At 39.3% G+C, this 15,880-nt stretch overlaps 2 protein-coding genes across 4 annotated transcripts; one reads left to right on the top strand and one right to left on the bottom strand.

Annotated features, from left to right (window-relative positions):
* Positions 1–1,253: 1,253 nt before the first annotated feature.
* Positions 1,254–3,710, top strand: LOC131320560 (omega-3 fatty acid desaturase, chloroplastic-like). 2 transcript variants are annotated; one of them, XM_058351287.1, is made up of 8 exons: positions 1,254–1,756; positions 1,879–1,968; positions 2,203–2,269; positions 2,381–2,473; positions 2,576–2,761; positions 2,878–2,958; positions 3,072–3,209; positions 3,318–3,710. In XM_058351287.1, the coding sequence occupies exons 1-8, from the start codon at positions 1,254–1,256 to the stop codon at positions 3,501–3,503; spliced, it is 1,344 nt and encodes a 447-aa protein (XP_058207270.1). In that variant the 3' UTR covers positions 3,504–3,710. The 2 variants fall into 2 exon arrangements, with proteins under 2 accessions (XP_058207270.1, XP_058207269.1); XM_058351286.1 differs by having other exon boundaries at positions 3,072–3,710.
* On the bottom strand, positions 1,290–10,002 carry LOC131320561 (N-(5'-phosphoribosyl)anthranilate isomerase 1, chloroplastic-like). Of its 2 annotated transcripts, XM_058351288.1 has the most exons (7): positions 9,959–10,002; positions 9,727–9,854; positions 8,382–8,440; positions 7,982–8,044; positions 5,549–5,916; positions 5,306–5,469; positions 1,290–4,210 (listed from the first exon to the last, which is right to left on the bottom strand). In XM_058351288.1, exons 3-7 carry the CDS (start codon positions 8,389–8,391, stop codon positions 3,985–3,987), a joined length of 831 nt encoding a protein of 276 aa, XP_058207271.1. In that variant the 5' UTR covers positions 8,392–8,440; positions 9,727–9,854; positions 9,959–10,002; the 3' UTR covers positions 1,290–3,984. The 2 variants fall into 2 exon arrangements, with proteins under 2 accessions (XP_058207271.1, XP_058207272.1); XM_058351289.1 differs by lacking the exon at positions 9,959–10,002 and having other exon boundaries at positions 8,382–8,435; positions 9,727–9,826.
* Positions 10,003–15,880: the final 5,878 nt, after the last annotated feature.

Raw genomic sequence — 15,880 nt, 5'->3', positions numbered from 1 at the left:
ATACAATTAGTTAAAAAGTATATATTGCAAGTGAGCCGTGTCGAAGACTTTGGTTTCGCTTTTCCAAAATTAACTTATTCGAGCTCGAGCTAGAGTCTTTTATTATTAAGATGTTTGAGTTTGTTTTGTTTACTTAACAAACCTTTGTAAATGAGTCAAGCTTTATCAACAAACTGAATTATTACAACTCAAGCTTGAACTTGGCTTCTTTACTATTGAACCGAACCCATAACAAGTGGAGCCCAGAGCCGATCACTAACAATTTGGTTCTCTATTCCAGGCCGGTGGTGTCCCGTGTCTGCGTATAATAGAAGGTGGTAACACAAAAAAAAACGTTTCTTTGCACATAGAAATTAGAAAAGCCATAGACATCGGCTGGTGGAAAGGAAAGGAGAGTGTGTGAGGCCTACATAGGATAGGGCATCATGGATCCGGAGAAGATTTTCAGTGTCGGCACATTCGAACCGTCCATTTTAATTGTGGACGGCTCAAATTTGGAGAAAGAAGAAGAGAAAAAGAGAAGAGAAAGTGTTTCAATTTGGGCAGTCTAATATACTTTTGAACGGCCCAGATGTGTTGCTCAGGCAGTTTGTCGATCAGGTGACGTGGTACCCATCCGACACCCAAAAATTCCTCATAGATCCGACGCATAGGACAGGGGAGAGAGAAGACAAGAAACAAAAAACACCAAGTTGAGAAATTTTTTGCTGGCCGGTTGTGTTTGCATATAGAGAAAAACTTATTCACAACTCTTTCATAAATAAGCAATTTGCATGACTCCAATGCCATTTCAATACCTCAGCAATTATGTCCTTTAACTGCAGTAAGAAAATATCCTTTTACATGTGCAATTATTCTTACATTAATTATTCACGCAAGAAATCGTGAATAAGTTTTTATCTCTATAATCGAAAGTGGTAACACAAAAAAAACGTTTCTTTACACAGAAATTAGAAAAGCCATAGACATCCGCGGTGGAAAGGAAAGGAGAGTGTGAGAGGCCTATATAGGACACATACATCCGACGTACAGGACAGAGAGAAAAAATTCCCCAGAGAGAGAGAGAGAGAGAGAGGGAGGGTGAGAGAGGGAAGACAAATTCTCCATCTGCAAGTGGAGGAGAAGAGAAGCCCTCCTTTTATTTACTCAACCCCTTTTGTTTTCCCTCATCTCTCTTTCTATCCACACACAAAATATCTCAATACACAAAGACTTCAATTTTTCCCATTCAACCTCTCTGTTCTGGGTCTCCAATGGCGGGTTGGGTCTTATCAGAATGCGGTGTAAGACCCCTCCCTCGAATCTACGCCCGACCCAGAACAGGACCCACCGCCCTCCTTCCAAACCCTTCTCAAATCAGGCTCTCCCAACCCAACCCCGTTGGCTCTTCATTTTTCATATCAACTGGGTATAGAGAGAGAAACAGGGGAATCAAGGTGAGCGCCCCCCTGAAGGTCCAATTTGTGGGAGAAGAAGAGAGAGATGGAGAGGGAGTCTTCAATGGGGTGGGAAATGAGGACGGATTTGACCCCGGTTCGCCACCTCCGTTCCGATTGGCCGACGTTCGAGCGGCGATTCCGAAGCATTGTTGGGTTAAGGACCCATGGAGGTCTATGGGATATGTTGTGAGGGATGTGGTGGTGGTTTTTGGGCTGGCGGCGGCCGCGGTGGCTTTGAACAGTTGGGTTGTTTGGCCTCTTTATTGGGCTGCTCAGGGGACCATGTTCTGGGCTCTTTTTGTTCTTGGCCATGATTGGTGTGTAATCAACTGTTACCATGGATTTCTTGTGGAATTTTGGATTTTGTTTGTTGAGTCTGATGCCCATTTGTGGGATTTCAAATTGAACTAATTTCTTTTTGTTTTTTTGGAAATTGCAGTGGTCATGGGAGCTTTTCCAGTAACCATAAGCTGAATAGTGTGGTTGGGCATATCCTTCATTCATCAATTCTTGTGCCTTACCATGGATGGTTTGTTTCTTAAACTTCCTTCAGACCCAACATTCTATTTGCTACATAACCTTTCTTTTTGACAGAAAAATGTCCAGAATATAGCGTCGATAACATTTTTGTCAGTCGTATCGAAATGTTACAAAAATGTTGTCAGCATGACATTCTGGACACTTCCCTGAAAAAAATAATTTGGAGTACTATGTTTTATTTTCCCAAGTAATGCAATGACAATTGTGTCACGAAACTTTGCAGGAGAATAAGCCATAGAACCCACCATCAGAACCACGGGCACGTTGAGAACGATGAATCGTGGCACCCGGTAAGTCAATTCATCTCCTCTCACTTCTCAGTTGCGTACTTAAGATGCTTTGATACATCATACATTTGCCATTGTAAATTTTATCGTTTTTTTTTTCTTCTTTATTTTCAGTTGTCTGAAAAGATCTATAAGGGTTTGGATAATGTTACGCGAATGTTGAGGTTCACTATGCCTTTCCCTTTGCTTGCGTACCCTATCTATCTGGTGAGCCTGCTACTACTTTGTCGAATGTGTCAAATTTTGAACTTATGAACCACATGTTTAGTAAAGTTTTTAACAGTTTTTCGGTCTTTGTTTATGGTTCAGTGGGGTCGAAGCCCGGGAAAAACCGGTTCTCATTACAATCCTAACAGCGATTTGTTCGTGCCAAGCGAGAAGAAAGACGTGATCACCTCCACCGTGTGTTGGACTGCCATGGCTGCACTGCTGCTTGGTCTATCCTTTGTCATGGGTCCAGTCCAATTGCTCAAACTCTATGGCATCCCCTATTCGGTTCGTTTCAGTCGCTTAGTTCTCTTTTTACCTTACAAAGTCAAAAACCATCTTGTTCTGGTTTTTCTTTATCAGATCTCTGAACTTTCTATCGCAACTATTTTACCTGAGTGCAGATTTTTGTAATGTGGCTGGATTTAGTTACTTACTTGCATCACCATGGCCATGAGGACAAACTTCCTTGGTATCGCGGAGAGGTATAGGAATTCATGCAAAAACTTATCTTTACCAATAACTTGATCCATTCTTGAGATTGAATAAAAACTTTTCGGTTCTGGAAACCTGATTTGTTACTTCTTGCGAAAAACAGGAGTGGAGTTATTTGCGAGGAGGGCTAACAACGCTTGACCGGGATTATGGATGGATCAATAACATTCACCATGATATTGGGACTCATGTGATACATCACCTTTTCCCTCAAATCCCACACTATCACTTAGTCGAAGCAGTGAGTAACTCTATCCATAACTCGCACTTAACGAATGACAGAAACAAAAGGTTTTTGTCATTCTGCTTAGATGATTTACTTATCTTTTTGTGTATTTTGACATTACAGACGGAGGCTGCTAAACCAGTGCTAGGGAAGTACTATAGGGAGCCTAAGAGATCTTGGCCTCTACCATTTCACTTACTGGGAAGCCTCATAAGAAGCATGAAAGAGGATCACTATGTGAGTGACACTGGGGATGTTGTATACTATCAAACAGATCCAAAGCTCAATGGCTCTCCGAAGGCAGATTGAAAGATTTTGTATACTATCAAACAGATTTTTAGTTTCACTGTGAGAGGCCTTCTAAGCTACTGATTATTTGTAATCGATGATATTTTTGACATCTTTGTAGAGGTAAAATTAGGGGCAACCAATTTGCCATAGGATATTCGTTGTGTATCCGAGACTATTAAGTTTTGGAGTTAAATTTGAAGCAAAATAAATAATTAATGGGAGAAACCAGTTGTCTGTATCATTATGCCCTCTCAAACAAAAAAATACTGACACCATTATTAAGTTGCTGTACATTCAACAAACCCTTTTTCTTTTGTCAAGAACCAAAAATTTTTTTTTTGATAAACAATAAGTACAAGAAGGGAGATTTAAACCTGAGTTTGTTGTGTTGTGGTCTCAACAAAGAAAATGCCTCAGAGATTTACAACACATGGCAGACTTTTTTGAGGCACAATCTCCATGTTCTAATTCCTGAATACCTATTGATTTTTCTTGTCCATCAATACTTTATGGAATTCACTGCTCCCATGAAGGACGATATCCTAGACTCGTCTTTCTGAATTCCATCTGAAGCACAGATGCCACTACTAACATCAACTCCATGTGGTCTAAGAGTCGCCAGAGCTTCACAGACGTTATCAGGGTTGATTCCACCCGCCAAAAGCCAACCACATTTGCTTCTAATTGGTGGTAGTTTAAACTGGGACCAGTTGAATCCTTTACCACTGCAGGCATGAATAGCAATGAAGTTAGCCAGGACAAGTTGGATGACATATTAGAACATGAAACCAAAAAAGATTCATGTGGCACATATCTCCTAATTCAATGAGAATTTCTCATACTAACAACATTTACTAGCTGAGTGAACATGTTATGTACCATTCAGATATACGTAATCCATTAAAAGGTGACTCTAGGCCAAAGAAAAATCAAATCCAAACCGGAAAAAGTAAAAATAACTTGAAGACGACAAAGAAGTTTGAGTGAAATGTCCACAAGAATCCCCTATTCATGGAATTCAAAGCCCAACATCTTAGTTTTGAGTGAAATGTCCAGACATTATTGAGTCCCTGGCTACAGAATAGAAAAAGGTCAAGTCAATAGCTTTTCATTTGTTTTTCGATGGTCTCAAAGCCGCAGCCTAGAGAAGGAGATCTTACCTGTGGCAAGAGTCAAACCCTTGTGCTCTTCGTATGGAAAAAGGGTATACTTATCTTGGGTGAAGAAAGTCATTCAGGGCTGGCGTCCAAAAGAACCAGCTGAATTAGTAACCCCATGACAGCACAGCAGAATCATATAACATAGGAGCCTAGAAAAAAGGAAGTTGATGCAGTTCTATCAATTTCCAGAAACATCTGTATGTTTGTCGTTCTTCTGCAATGAATGAACTGAATTTTATGTTTATGCCAAGAAACCCTGATATCAATGATCTCCAGTACTGACATATATTTATGTGGATTAATAAGGTGTAGGCCATTTGCATCCTTTCAAGCAAGCTGCAAGAGCAATATTCTCGAGTTTGGAGATTCACCTACTTTTGATCTCAAGTGTACATACAACTGAGTTTTTTTAAATACTAATGCCCACTTAGATTGCCTTTACGTGAGCCCTCAATGGAACTTGTTTTTATTTTGTTGGAGAGGATTTTCACCAATAATTACCTAACACAGGAATAAGTGGAAACTAGAATGCTAGCTTACGGGTGATCCAACTCAAAGATGAAAATTTTGAAGCTCATGAAGATAGTGTAGGACTGTATATAACATGCAGGTGAACGGTGCGATGCTCAAGTTCTATTCAACGAGAGAAAGGTTTGTTACCTGCCACCCTGTGCACTATCCACAAGAATCCAATCAACCAAAGCACATTCTTGGTCTGAAATATGATTCATAAGCTCTCCGTCCTCTTTAGCATGAAGAACAAATATTACACGGTTCCCTCTCACCAAAACTGGAAAAGCAGCCCGAGAAACATTTCCATGGAGCTGCAAACCTTCAGTAAATTACAGAATGAAAGGAACCATATAAGCTATATGCAATGTAACTGTAGCCAGAAATACTTACCTGAACGTATTCAAGATCAGCTGCCTCAGAAGCTCTTAGAACTGTATTGGCATCATCATCCACAAACACACCAACAGGCTTAGCCCCATATTCTCTTGCAACTTTTGAAATTTCCTTAGCAACAGAAAGTGAAATGGAACGTTTTGAGTTAGGCCATAAAATCATCCCAATAAAGTTAGCACCAGCTTTTGCTGCTAGAGCAGCATCTCTAGCTGATGTGATTCCACACATTTTAACCAAAGCCCGATTTTCTTCATGTTCCTTGAAAGGAAGGACAACTTCTGTTGATTGATGTAACAAGCATTTGCTCGAATTGTTAGGTAACAACCTTATCCTTCTTGACAAAGGAAATTCTGCACCCTTGACACCTTCACATCAAGACACTTGGCTTACTAATTAATAAGATATTAAAGAAGAAGGAATGATTTGTATTAAGAACCATTATATGTCGAATTGGAACTGAGACTCAAAAATATGCTCATTTGAAATGCTTGCTTCCGTGTTTCTTAAATGGAATATGCATTATTACTGTTAGGACAATAGGAACTAAATTGGAGAGACTTCCTGACTTCAAGAAGGCAGGAGGTTGGTGATAAGCCCACAATTGTGGTTATATTCGGGCTTATCTCGCTCATTTTTGGTACGCGTGAGCGCATAACTCTATGTTTTTGAATGATATTGCGCGAAGGGTGCGTTTTTGGTGTTTACAGGTTCTTTTCTTTAATAAGGCGGTTTTAGCGCCATGAGCTTATCCCATCGTGATTCGGGGACCCGTGGGGTATAAATGAAGCGATAGCGGAGTCCGGAGGAGCTGTGTCGAAGCCCCGGAGAGTTTGGAGAAGTCCAGAAGAAGCTGATCAAAATTCGTAGAAAAGGAAGTTCTACCGGTAGGAAATCAATGCCTACCGGTATAATCTCATTCCTACCGGTAGGAGGGCCTGCTCTACCGGTCCAACGCCTGATCAGAGAGGTCACAAAGTTGCACCATTCAAGTTCTACCGGTAGGAGATCAATGCCTACCGGTAGGAAGCCAGATTGTTCAGTGTCCCCCTTTTGCTCGAAGCCGTTCTACCGGTAGGAGATCAATGCCTACTGGTAGGAAGCCCCAGTTTCTGCAGATTTCTATTTTCTTTTTCTTTTTCTTTTGTAATTTTAAAGGGGTGCTATAAATACTCTTTTGCACGTTTTTAGGGTTATGTTATGTTGTTGGACATCAGCTCTTTCTCTCTCTACCGCCTCTTCTCACCAACTCTTTTCTCCCTCATTAATGGAGCATTGATTTGGGGGATTTGGAGGGTGATTGGTTTCATTAATGTTGTAAGTTCCATCGAGATCCTTATTAATCTAGTTTTTATTTCTGTTTTCAGCATGATTTCGTGTTCTCTCATCCGAATCCTAATCCATATCACTTCCCCTTTCATTATGTGTGAGTAGTGTAGCAAGGCTAGGTTATGGGATGATTAACATCCCGTAACCAAGGGTGGGCTCGTTCTCCTCTCAAGAACTCTTGTTTTCCAGCTTAAACATGGCAAGGACCTATTTTATGAATCAAAACCTTGAGGTGTTACTCTCTTGGATCAAATGTAGGCAAGGGTTAATCCTCTTGCCACATTTGATACCTAGAGCTATGTCCCTCCTCGTGTTTGTCTAAATGCTCAAAAAGGACCCCAGACATGTTTAACACTTTCGTTAAAAAGAGAAGAATCGAGCTTATCCTTGCGTTATGGTTGTTAGTTATCCCTAAACCGAGCCTTTAGTTTAACCTCCAGTCAAAAAGCCGTAGTTAGGTTAAGTAGCCAGTTAACCAAATCTTTCAAGTTGGCCGTCTAAACGCCGAAGATCGGTTGGCGGTCCTAACGCTAAAACTCTCTTCAAGCTAATCTCTGAGACAAGTTATGGATGCGCTCCCTGAGGATTCGACCCCGGACTTCTGGGTATTATTATTATGCTTTCAACCGACCTAGCCCTACGCTTGGGGCATTCTTATTGCAACACACATTAAGGTCGCAAGCAGTTGGAGGTAAGGAGATAAGATAGATGGACAGATGTCGCATGATGCTCGATTTGAATATGAGACTTGAGTTATGTTTTCCACATTTTAGGTTTCTTTCATCTCTCAAAATAAGTGAAATGTGTACGAAACCAAGAAAGCTTGTCTAAATCTTCCTGAAATAGTTAATCAAGTTCCCCCATAGCCTAGAGTCACACACTGTATAATGTAAAGAAGGCCCAACTGTTTATTGGATGGCTAGAGACGTGATGCAAACAGGAGCTACTTAAGATAAGGTATAGGTGGTGACATGAACAATGAATCCCAACCTTCATTGATCCAATCATCTCATCAAAAAAAAAAAGGAATAAAATGAAGTGCATCAGAAATTAAATTGACAAAAGAGAAGACACATTATCAGGATTCAGACAATTTAAACATACCAGTCATTTGCCTTGGGTGCATATTCATGACTTCTGGCTGAAGATGACATCCCAAATTTAGCCCTAAAAACAATCAAGTAAATTGCACGCCGATGAGTAAGAATTTACGAGATAGTGTAGGAAGAAATCAGTTCTACTTTGTCCAAGAACCACTTCATTGTATTTACTGGTCACAGTAGTAATTAGATGTGATTAAATTCCATGTGAAAATCCATCAACCAGTTAACTGCAAATGAACAAATTCCATTTAGAAAGAAAGGCGTGGGTTGTCGGGTGAGTGAAATGGAATCCCCGAAAACCAGGGCTGGTATGCACAGAAGTTACACAGTACACCAAGTAAAGTAAGGTACATGTGTACGGAGAGAGAGAGAGAGAGAGAGAGAGAGAGAGAGAGAGAGACCTGCAAGCATCTTTTACTTCTATCTTTAGCGGCAATTGTTATGTTCTCCTCCTGCTATGCTACAGAATAACAGAAATAATAAGAATAAAGGGCAAAACTCGCAGAAGTAAATCAACAGTAAATGAACACCGTATTAAAGTCTACTCCATATACTGCCTCTAGTAACCACAGTGCACACTGCATTTTCTTTATTTAGCAAATTCAGGCAATAAAGTCATTCAAACTCATGTCAATGGCGGACGATTCTTATTGTGGGAACCAAGAGATCTTTCATCATAATTTTTACAAATAAAATCTAAAATATAATAGAAATAACAGGATAATTGAGAGGTTTGCAGGGACACGGGGGGCTGCTGTCTGCTGCTGTCTCAATTTTGGGGCTCATACCGGTCTCGCTCCGATGATTTGAATCGTTTACTTTGTAGAGCTCGTCGAGTAGAACAACTATGCAAAAAATCAGCTTAATTGGATATCATTAAATATCTGATCAGAACCCATATAACTCTCAGTCCATGGGTTACAGTGGATTTGATCCAATGTTTCGGATCTATTCTTTTTAAGATAAAAAGGTTCCGATCAGGTACTTAATGATATCCAATTAAGCTGATTTTTTGCACAGTTATTCTACTCGACGAGCTCTACAAAGTGAACGATTCAGATCATCGGAGCGAGACCGGAGTGAGCCCCAAAATGGGGCGCACCAGCATGCTACTGTCCCCTTGGGGACAGCAGCCCCCCTCCCTCCCGGTTTGCAGAGCCAGCGCCCCACTTGCACCCCCTTGTCCGCCCCTGACTCACGTACATTATACATTACTCCCTCCGTCCCAAATTGTTTGTTCAGTCCGCAAAACAATAATGTAAAAATAATGCAATTTTTAAAAAAAACTTTTTCACAAATTAAAAGAACTCATTGATATCTAATAAGTTGTTAAAAAACTTTTGAATTTTTCTTGCAAAAATCGTATTATTTTTAAGATTCCGTTTTGCGGACCGGACAAACATTTTTCAACGGAGTGAGTAGTATTTACAAGCAAGATCAGGCCCAGTTGGCTAACAGCCAGAATTCCCATTTCTCGCAAAATCTTCCTCTCACGTCCAATGGCAATACTTGATTTTTAGATAGGGGATGTGTTGCACATGATAAGACCAGGGTCTAAAGGACAAGGAAGGACAACTAAATCCATCGTTTTATCAAACACATGGTGCGCAACCAACTTGGTAATCATGAAACCACAGAAGAAGAAGCAAATCAAAACCCAATTTCGCACAATTTGCAGGTCCTCGAGGCCTAGCACTTCAACCGCGGGAGAAAAGAAAAAGAAAAATGGATAACAACAGATGTTACCTCAATGGAAGGAGAAAGCTTTAACAACGTCGAGCAGTAGGAGCTATGCAATGCAGCATAGGAATGTCCCAAAGGAGAGAGTTTTATTAGAAGGTTTGACTGGACTCTTGCCTTCTCGGAATCTAACTCTGTTCAGTTTGGATTATGAAGAAGTTTTTTCGAAAAATAATAAAGAAAATTTGTTTGAAATCGTGCGCAGCGATTCAAACCAAAACAATTGAGGAGTACATACCTTTATATTCGAACACCTTCAGAATCCCCCTAGAGAGAGAGAGAGAGAGAGAGAGGATGGGGGACCGATCAGACTTGCGGGCTTTCCTTCGCCGATGGGCCTTAGGCCGGGTAATCCTCAGTAATTGGGCCTTTCGTATAGAGAGGAGTGGAGAATAGGCCCACTAGAAACCAGGCCAGCTTTGGGAGTATGAGAGTATCCCAAAAAATGTTTTCAGTGGTGCTCAGTGCTCACTAATTTGATGCTCTATTTGTCGGATTTCTTAGATTTTTTACAAAAAAGAAAAGGATCATTTTTAAATATTCTTTGTGGGGATATTTTACTAATCATTTTATTAAATTTTCATTGTTTGTATTATGTTTTGTTTGGTATTGTCAATCTATGGGTCGTTATTTATGCGTTCAATAGGATGAGCCCTCAAATGTTTCATATTTAATTTTCCTCGCCAATAACTCCTGAAACCGCTCCTGAAACCGTAGGTGTGACATAGTCAGGGTGGGGTTGTAGAAATTAGTTGAAAGTGTGTGCATGCTGACCGGGAGCACCCTGCATTACCAAAAAAACAAAAAAATAAACTACTCCCTTCGTCTCTAAATAAGTGTCTGGCGCGTAAAACTAGGCCTTCAAAAAGATGTATTTGTTTTGTTAAAAAAATTAATTTTTTTCACAAATCAATAGATAGCAATGAGTTCTATTAGATTGTGAAAAAAAAATTAAATTTTTTCATAAAAAAATATACTTGTTTATTAAAGTCTAGTTTTGTGCACCGAACACTTATTTAAGAACAAAGAGAGTAACTCAGTATCAGTGCCAAGTAGAGTATGGTTCAAATATTGAGAAAATTATACGTGGGTCTAGAAAACTAAGACTTAATTTCCACTAAAGATGAAATCAATTTTTATTTATCTTCAAGTAAAACCTCAGGATAAAAATTACCCTTTTACCTTTTACTAAGTACAACCTCCCCCTTCACCCCACAACCACCACCACCTCTAGTTTGTCCAGCAAGAAACTTTTTTGTACACCCGGTGTACAACAAACTTGGTATCCCCCCTTCACAACAAATTTGACACGTGGAAAACTGTAATTTACAAAGATTTCCACTGTAATTATTCCTCCTCCCCCAATTCATATTGGCGCTAAACATTGGGCGCTGCTATTCGCAGCCCTCTATTTACTCCCATAGCCCGTTAAAAATTTCCAATTATACACGACAGTTAGTTACCGAAATTGAGATATATTTTCAGCGTCCAATTACCGAAATATAATATTTTTTTCAACAGATGTTTACCGAAAATGCATGTTTGGCAGTTGTTTACCGAAAGTTGAACATATTTTCGACATGTAGTTACCGAAATATAATCTTGTTTTCAACAGCAATTTACCAAAATGTTATTTATGATTTTCAACAATCATTTACCGAAATTTAGTGGGCTACGGGAGTAAATAGAGGGCTGTGAATAGCGGCGCCCTAAACATTAGACTTTTTCCTGCACAAATGCCAAAAGCTAAACACCCCCCCCCCCCCCCCCCCCCCCCCCAAAATTACTTCTCTGCTATTCCACTGCAGTTTCTCCTTTTCTTTGTTCTCATCCAATTGTTTTATATTTCCAGATTCACTTCAAAAGGGGATATCCTTATTTTACTCACAGGCAACAACACATTTCAACGTTTTTTTTTTTTTTTTTGTTTCTCAATACAATACTCATTATTCTATTGAATGATCCTTGTGATTTTTTTGGGTTTCCATTAGTTAATCACAATGCATTTTCCTGGCTACTCAGGTTTAATGGATGCCCCAAATTATGAAAATGAGAGTGAAGAAGCTACTTTAATGGAAACTTTCAATGATTGCAGTGGAGAACTCAAAGTGGGAATGAATGTTTTTTCGGAAGATGAAGCTTACAACCTCTACAATGAGTATGCCTTGAGAAAGGGTTTTAGCATTCGTAGAGGAAACAAGCGTCCAGATTTGAATGGAATCTTATGACAACGCGAATACTTGTGCTCAAAAGCTGGGTATTGCAAAATTGGGAGTATTAGTGAAGTGAAAGAATTTAATCATTTGGAGACAAGAACGGATTGTAAGGCCAGAATTCGATTTACGATTGATAATGGCATTTGGACAATTTCCCACTTGAATGATGATCATAATCACGAGCTTGCAAGTCCAGAAGAGAGGCGAAATTTAAGATCCGGAAGGAAAGTGCTGAAAGCATATGGGGATGTTATCACCTCAATGGTCGCGGCAGGTATAAAACCAACACAATCATATAATTATCTGTCTAAAGAAATTGGGCCAAATTATGTTGGATTTACTAAGGAGGATTGTTATAATTATTTGCATACGGGGAGGGAAAATCTTATTGAAGCAGGGGATGGACAAAGTGTGATCAATTTTTTCAAGCGTAAGCAAGTTGAAGATCCTATGTTTTTCTATTCGTTTCAAGTGGATGGAAAAAACCGAATGGCAAATTTTTTTTGGAGGGATGGAAGATCAAAGTTAGACTATGAATGTTTTGGGGATGTCATTATTTTTGATACAACATATCGAACTAACAAGTATAATTTGGTTTGCGCCCTATTTGTTGGTATCAATCATCATTGGAAAAACAAATTGTTTGGTTGTGTTTTTTTGTCGAATGAGACAACAGAATCTTTCATTTGGTTATTTAAGACTTTTCTAAAAGCTATGGAGAATCGACAACCGAAGAGTATATTTACTGATCAAGATCAAGCAATGGCTAACGCGATAGAGGTAGTGTTCACTGGAGCACGCCACAGATTGTGTATGTGGCACATTTCAAATAATGCTAAGCAACATCTAGCTGGACTATTTACAAATGCAAGTTTCAAAGCTTTATTTGACAAGTGTTTTTATGGGTGCTATGATTCAATTAAATTTGAAAGCGATTGGGCTGATATGGTTGAAATGTTTGGACTAGAGAATCATTCTTGGCTTAAAAGATTGTATGATCTTAGGGAAAAATGGTGTCCTGCTTTTAGTGTAGACTTTTTTTCGGCGAGGATGAAATCCTCCCAAAGAAGTGAGAGTACTAATAGTGTTTTTTATCAAATTATGCGGAAGCCTATGTCTCTCCTACAAGTTATTCAATATTATGAGGAAAAGGTTGAAGAAATGCGGTGAGATGAAAGAAGTGATGATTTTTGATGCAAAAATGGTGCGCCACCAAAGGTAAGTAAGCGTGGTATTTTGAATCATGCATCTAAGGTGTACACTCTTGTCATGTTTAGTAAGTTTGAAGAGGAATTGTTGGATAGCTTTGGATTGAACTGTGTTCAAATTAGTCGCAATGGGACAACTTCCATCTATCATGTAACAGATGATGGCCGTCAAAGGGTGCATATTGTTCAATTTGATCTTTCCAATGATGAAATCTCTTGTAGTTGTAAGTTGTTTGAGATTTTGGGAATATTGTGCAAACATGCTTTAAGAGTGCTTGTTATGAAAAATTACAAAGAGATACCTGAACCCTATATCTTAAAGAGATGGAGCAGAAGTGCAAAGTCGGGGATAGAAGGTGTTGTTGGAGAATCATTGCACCAAGAAGGAAAATCTACTCGCTCATTGCGCTTTAGTGAGTTGAATCATATGGGGCAAAATGTTTTTGATAAAGGCTCATTATCTCGTAAATGCACTGAAATTGTTAAGGATAAATTAAGGGAGGCATTGAAGATGGTTGAAGAGGAGATAGCAAATTTAGATAGTGTAGACAATCTTAATTGTCTTGAAGAAGATATCATCACTTGTGTTGAAGAAATGCTTAGCCCTACTGATGATAGGCCTGTGCTTGATCCTTTACGCATTCGGACGAAAGGAAGCACCAATGCTAGAATAAAAAGTTACTGGGAAAAGAAGAAGAGGAAGACACGTAGAGTTTCAGAAAAGCCTCAAATGCCACATCCAAATCACATGGTGACTGGTGAGTTTCCTTTCTTGTTAGATATTCCTCTCTTGTTAGATAAGTTTTTGATCCTAGAAAGATTAATTAAATAAGTGAGTTCAATGTTTCATTTTTCATTTTTGTGTAAGTTAGTGATTTTTTTGACATGAATTTTATGGTGTTGTTTAGGACAAAAAAGCAAATCAAGGATTGGAGACTCTCAATTATCCTTTCCTCAAGCAAGTAGTTCGACACTAATCAATCCGGTGTTACAACAGTTGGAAGTTCCCATGAGTGCAAACAATCATAACCAGGTTAATCCAACTAGTGTACATGACCAATTCACCATCCCCACTCAGGTATTTGAATAACTTTATTCCACAATTTGTTATCCTTGGCACACGGAGTTTCAAAATCTCAACATTTTAATAGGAATTTATCGATGCTATGTAGGTTTCTTCTTCAAATCCGGAGTTTAATTCTCCTCCCCGTTTCAGCTATATGAGATTACTAGTTGAGGAAGATGCAATACCGTAGTTGAGTCAAGAATGGAAATGCTACCATCACAGAAATGAAACAAGCAAGATATTTAGGGAATGTATTTTTTTTGCAAGGAATGATATAATGGTTGTAGTTTTTGTTTAATTTTTGGCTATTGTAGTTTTTGTTTAATCTTTGTGCTTTCAATGGAAATTTACAACTGTTAAATTTAACTACGAACCTTTTATTTTTGAATTGGTTTAAATCCTCATAATTTATACTTTACCTTTAAATTACAATTTAAAAAAAACCCTTGAAACGTGTTGTTACCTATTGATGAAATATGGATCCTTTTTTGATGTGGATCTAGAAATGTAAAAAAATTCGATGAGAAGAAAGCAAAGAGGTAGCAGGAATAGCAGAGGAGTAATTTGGAGAGGGGTGTTTAGCTTTTTTGCAAAGAGGCATTTATGTGGGAAAAAAACTCCAGATGTTTTAGTGCCAGGCCCAATATGAATTGGAGAGAAATAATTACACTTGAAGTCCTTAAAAATTACACTTTGCCAAGTGTCACCATTTTTGTAAAGGGGATACCAAATTTGTGGTATACCGGGTATACCAAAAAGTTCCTCCCCCACAACCACCACCCCTCTGCCTTCACCCCACAACCACCACCACCTCTAGTCTGTCCAGCGACCACAAATTCGTAGTACTTTTTTCGGCGACTTTCACAAAATTTGCAGTACTTTTCCGGCGACTTAAATAAATTCGTAGTGCTTTTTACGGTGACTTTCACAAAATTTGCAGTCCGGCTCCCACAATTTCGAAGTGCTTTTTCCGACGACTTAAACAAATTCGTAGTGCATTTTCCAACGACTTTTCACAAAATTTGCACTGCTTTCCGGCGACTTAAATAAATTCGCAGCGCTTCATGAATTTCACTGGATCTCAGCCGTTTTACAACAACGTCAGAACAGTGGTCATCGGAGATCCGTCAGTACAGTTGAAGAAGACGAAGAGCAAGAAGAAGAAGATGACACGAGTACACATGGTGCCAACATACTTGAAGCGGAGCGACAAACAAAATTGGCTCTCAACATTAACTGAGAATGTTCTCGAATTGTTCAAATATTAGGGGATTAGGGTTTAGATGCAAAACACACACATGTAAGGTATAGCGTAGATGCGAAATATTTTGGGATTACGGTTTAGATGTGCTTACTTCGCTTCATTTTTTGGAATCGAATTTTTCAGAATCGAACAACTGTAGCTGCAGAGCAAACGGTGGACCGGTGTATCTATTGTTCGCCGTCGTCGTCACGGCGGGAGCTATAGTTCGTCGTCGTCGTCACAGAAGTTTGGTTGCCGCGGTCGCCGTCGTGACAGCTGATTCGTCGCCGTCGTAGCTCTTAACGTGGAGGATTGGATCGGGATCGCGAGCGAGTGAGAGACAGAGGAGCTGTCGGTGAACAATGTTTTCACCAGCAGGGGTAATTCCGGTAAAAAGAACAGCTCTGCTGTAAGCAGAGACAATTCG

This window comes from Rhododendron vialii, chromosome 3a (assembly GCF_030253575.1).
Source record: "Rhododendron vialii isolate Sample 1 chromosome 3a, ASM3025357v1".
Lineage (NCBI taxonomy): Eukaryota > Viridiplantae > Streptophyta > Magnoliopsida > Ericales > Ericaceae > Rhododendron > Rhododendron vialii.
The sequence above is the reverse complement of the archived record's forward strand: the minus strand, read 5'-3'. Positions and strand labels throughout refer to the sequence as shown.

Coding starts and splice junctions, on each gene's coding strand:
- LOC131320560 (XM_058351286.1), top strand. CDS start 1,254: ATGGCGGGTTGGGTCTTATCAGAATGCGGTGTAAGACCCCTCCCTCGA. Junction 1,757..1,878: donor TTTGTTCTTGGCCATGATTG/GTGTGTAATCAA, acceptor TGGAAATTGCAG/TGGTCATGGGAGCTTTTCCA. Junction 2,270..2,380: donor ACGATGAATCGTGGCACCCG/GTAAGTCAATTC, acceptor CTTTATTTTCAG/TTGTCTGAAAAGATCTATAA.
- LOC131320561 (XM_058351288.1), bottom strand. Junction 5,470..5,548: donor CTGATCTTGAATACGTTCAG/GTAAGTATTTCT, acceptor GAAGGTTTGCAG/CTCCATGGAAATGTTTCTCG. Junction 4,211..5,305: donor GATAGTGCACAGGGTGGCAG/GTAACAAACCTT, acceptor TCATGCCTGCAG/TGGTAAAGGATTCAACTGGT.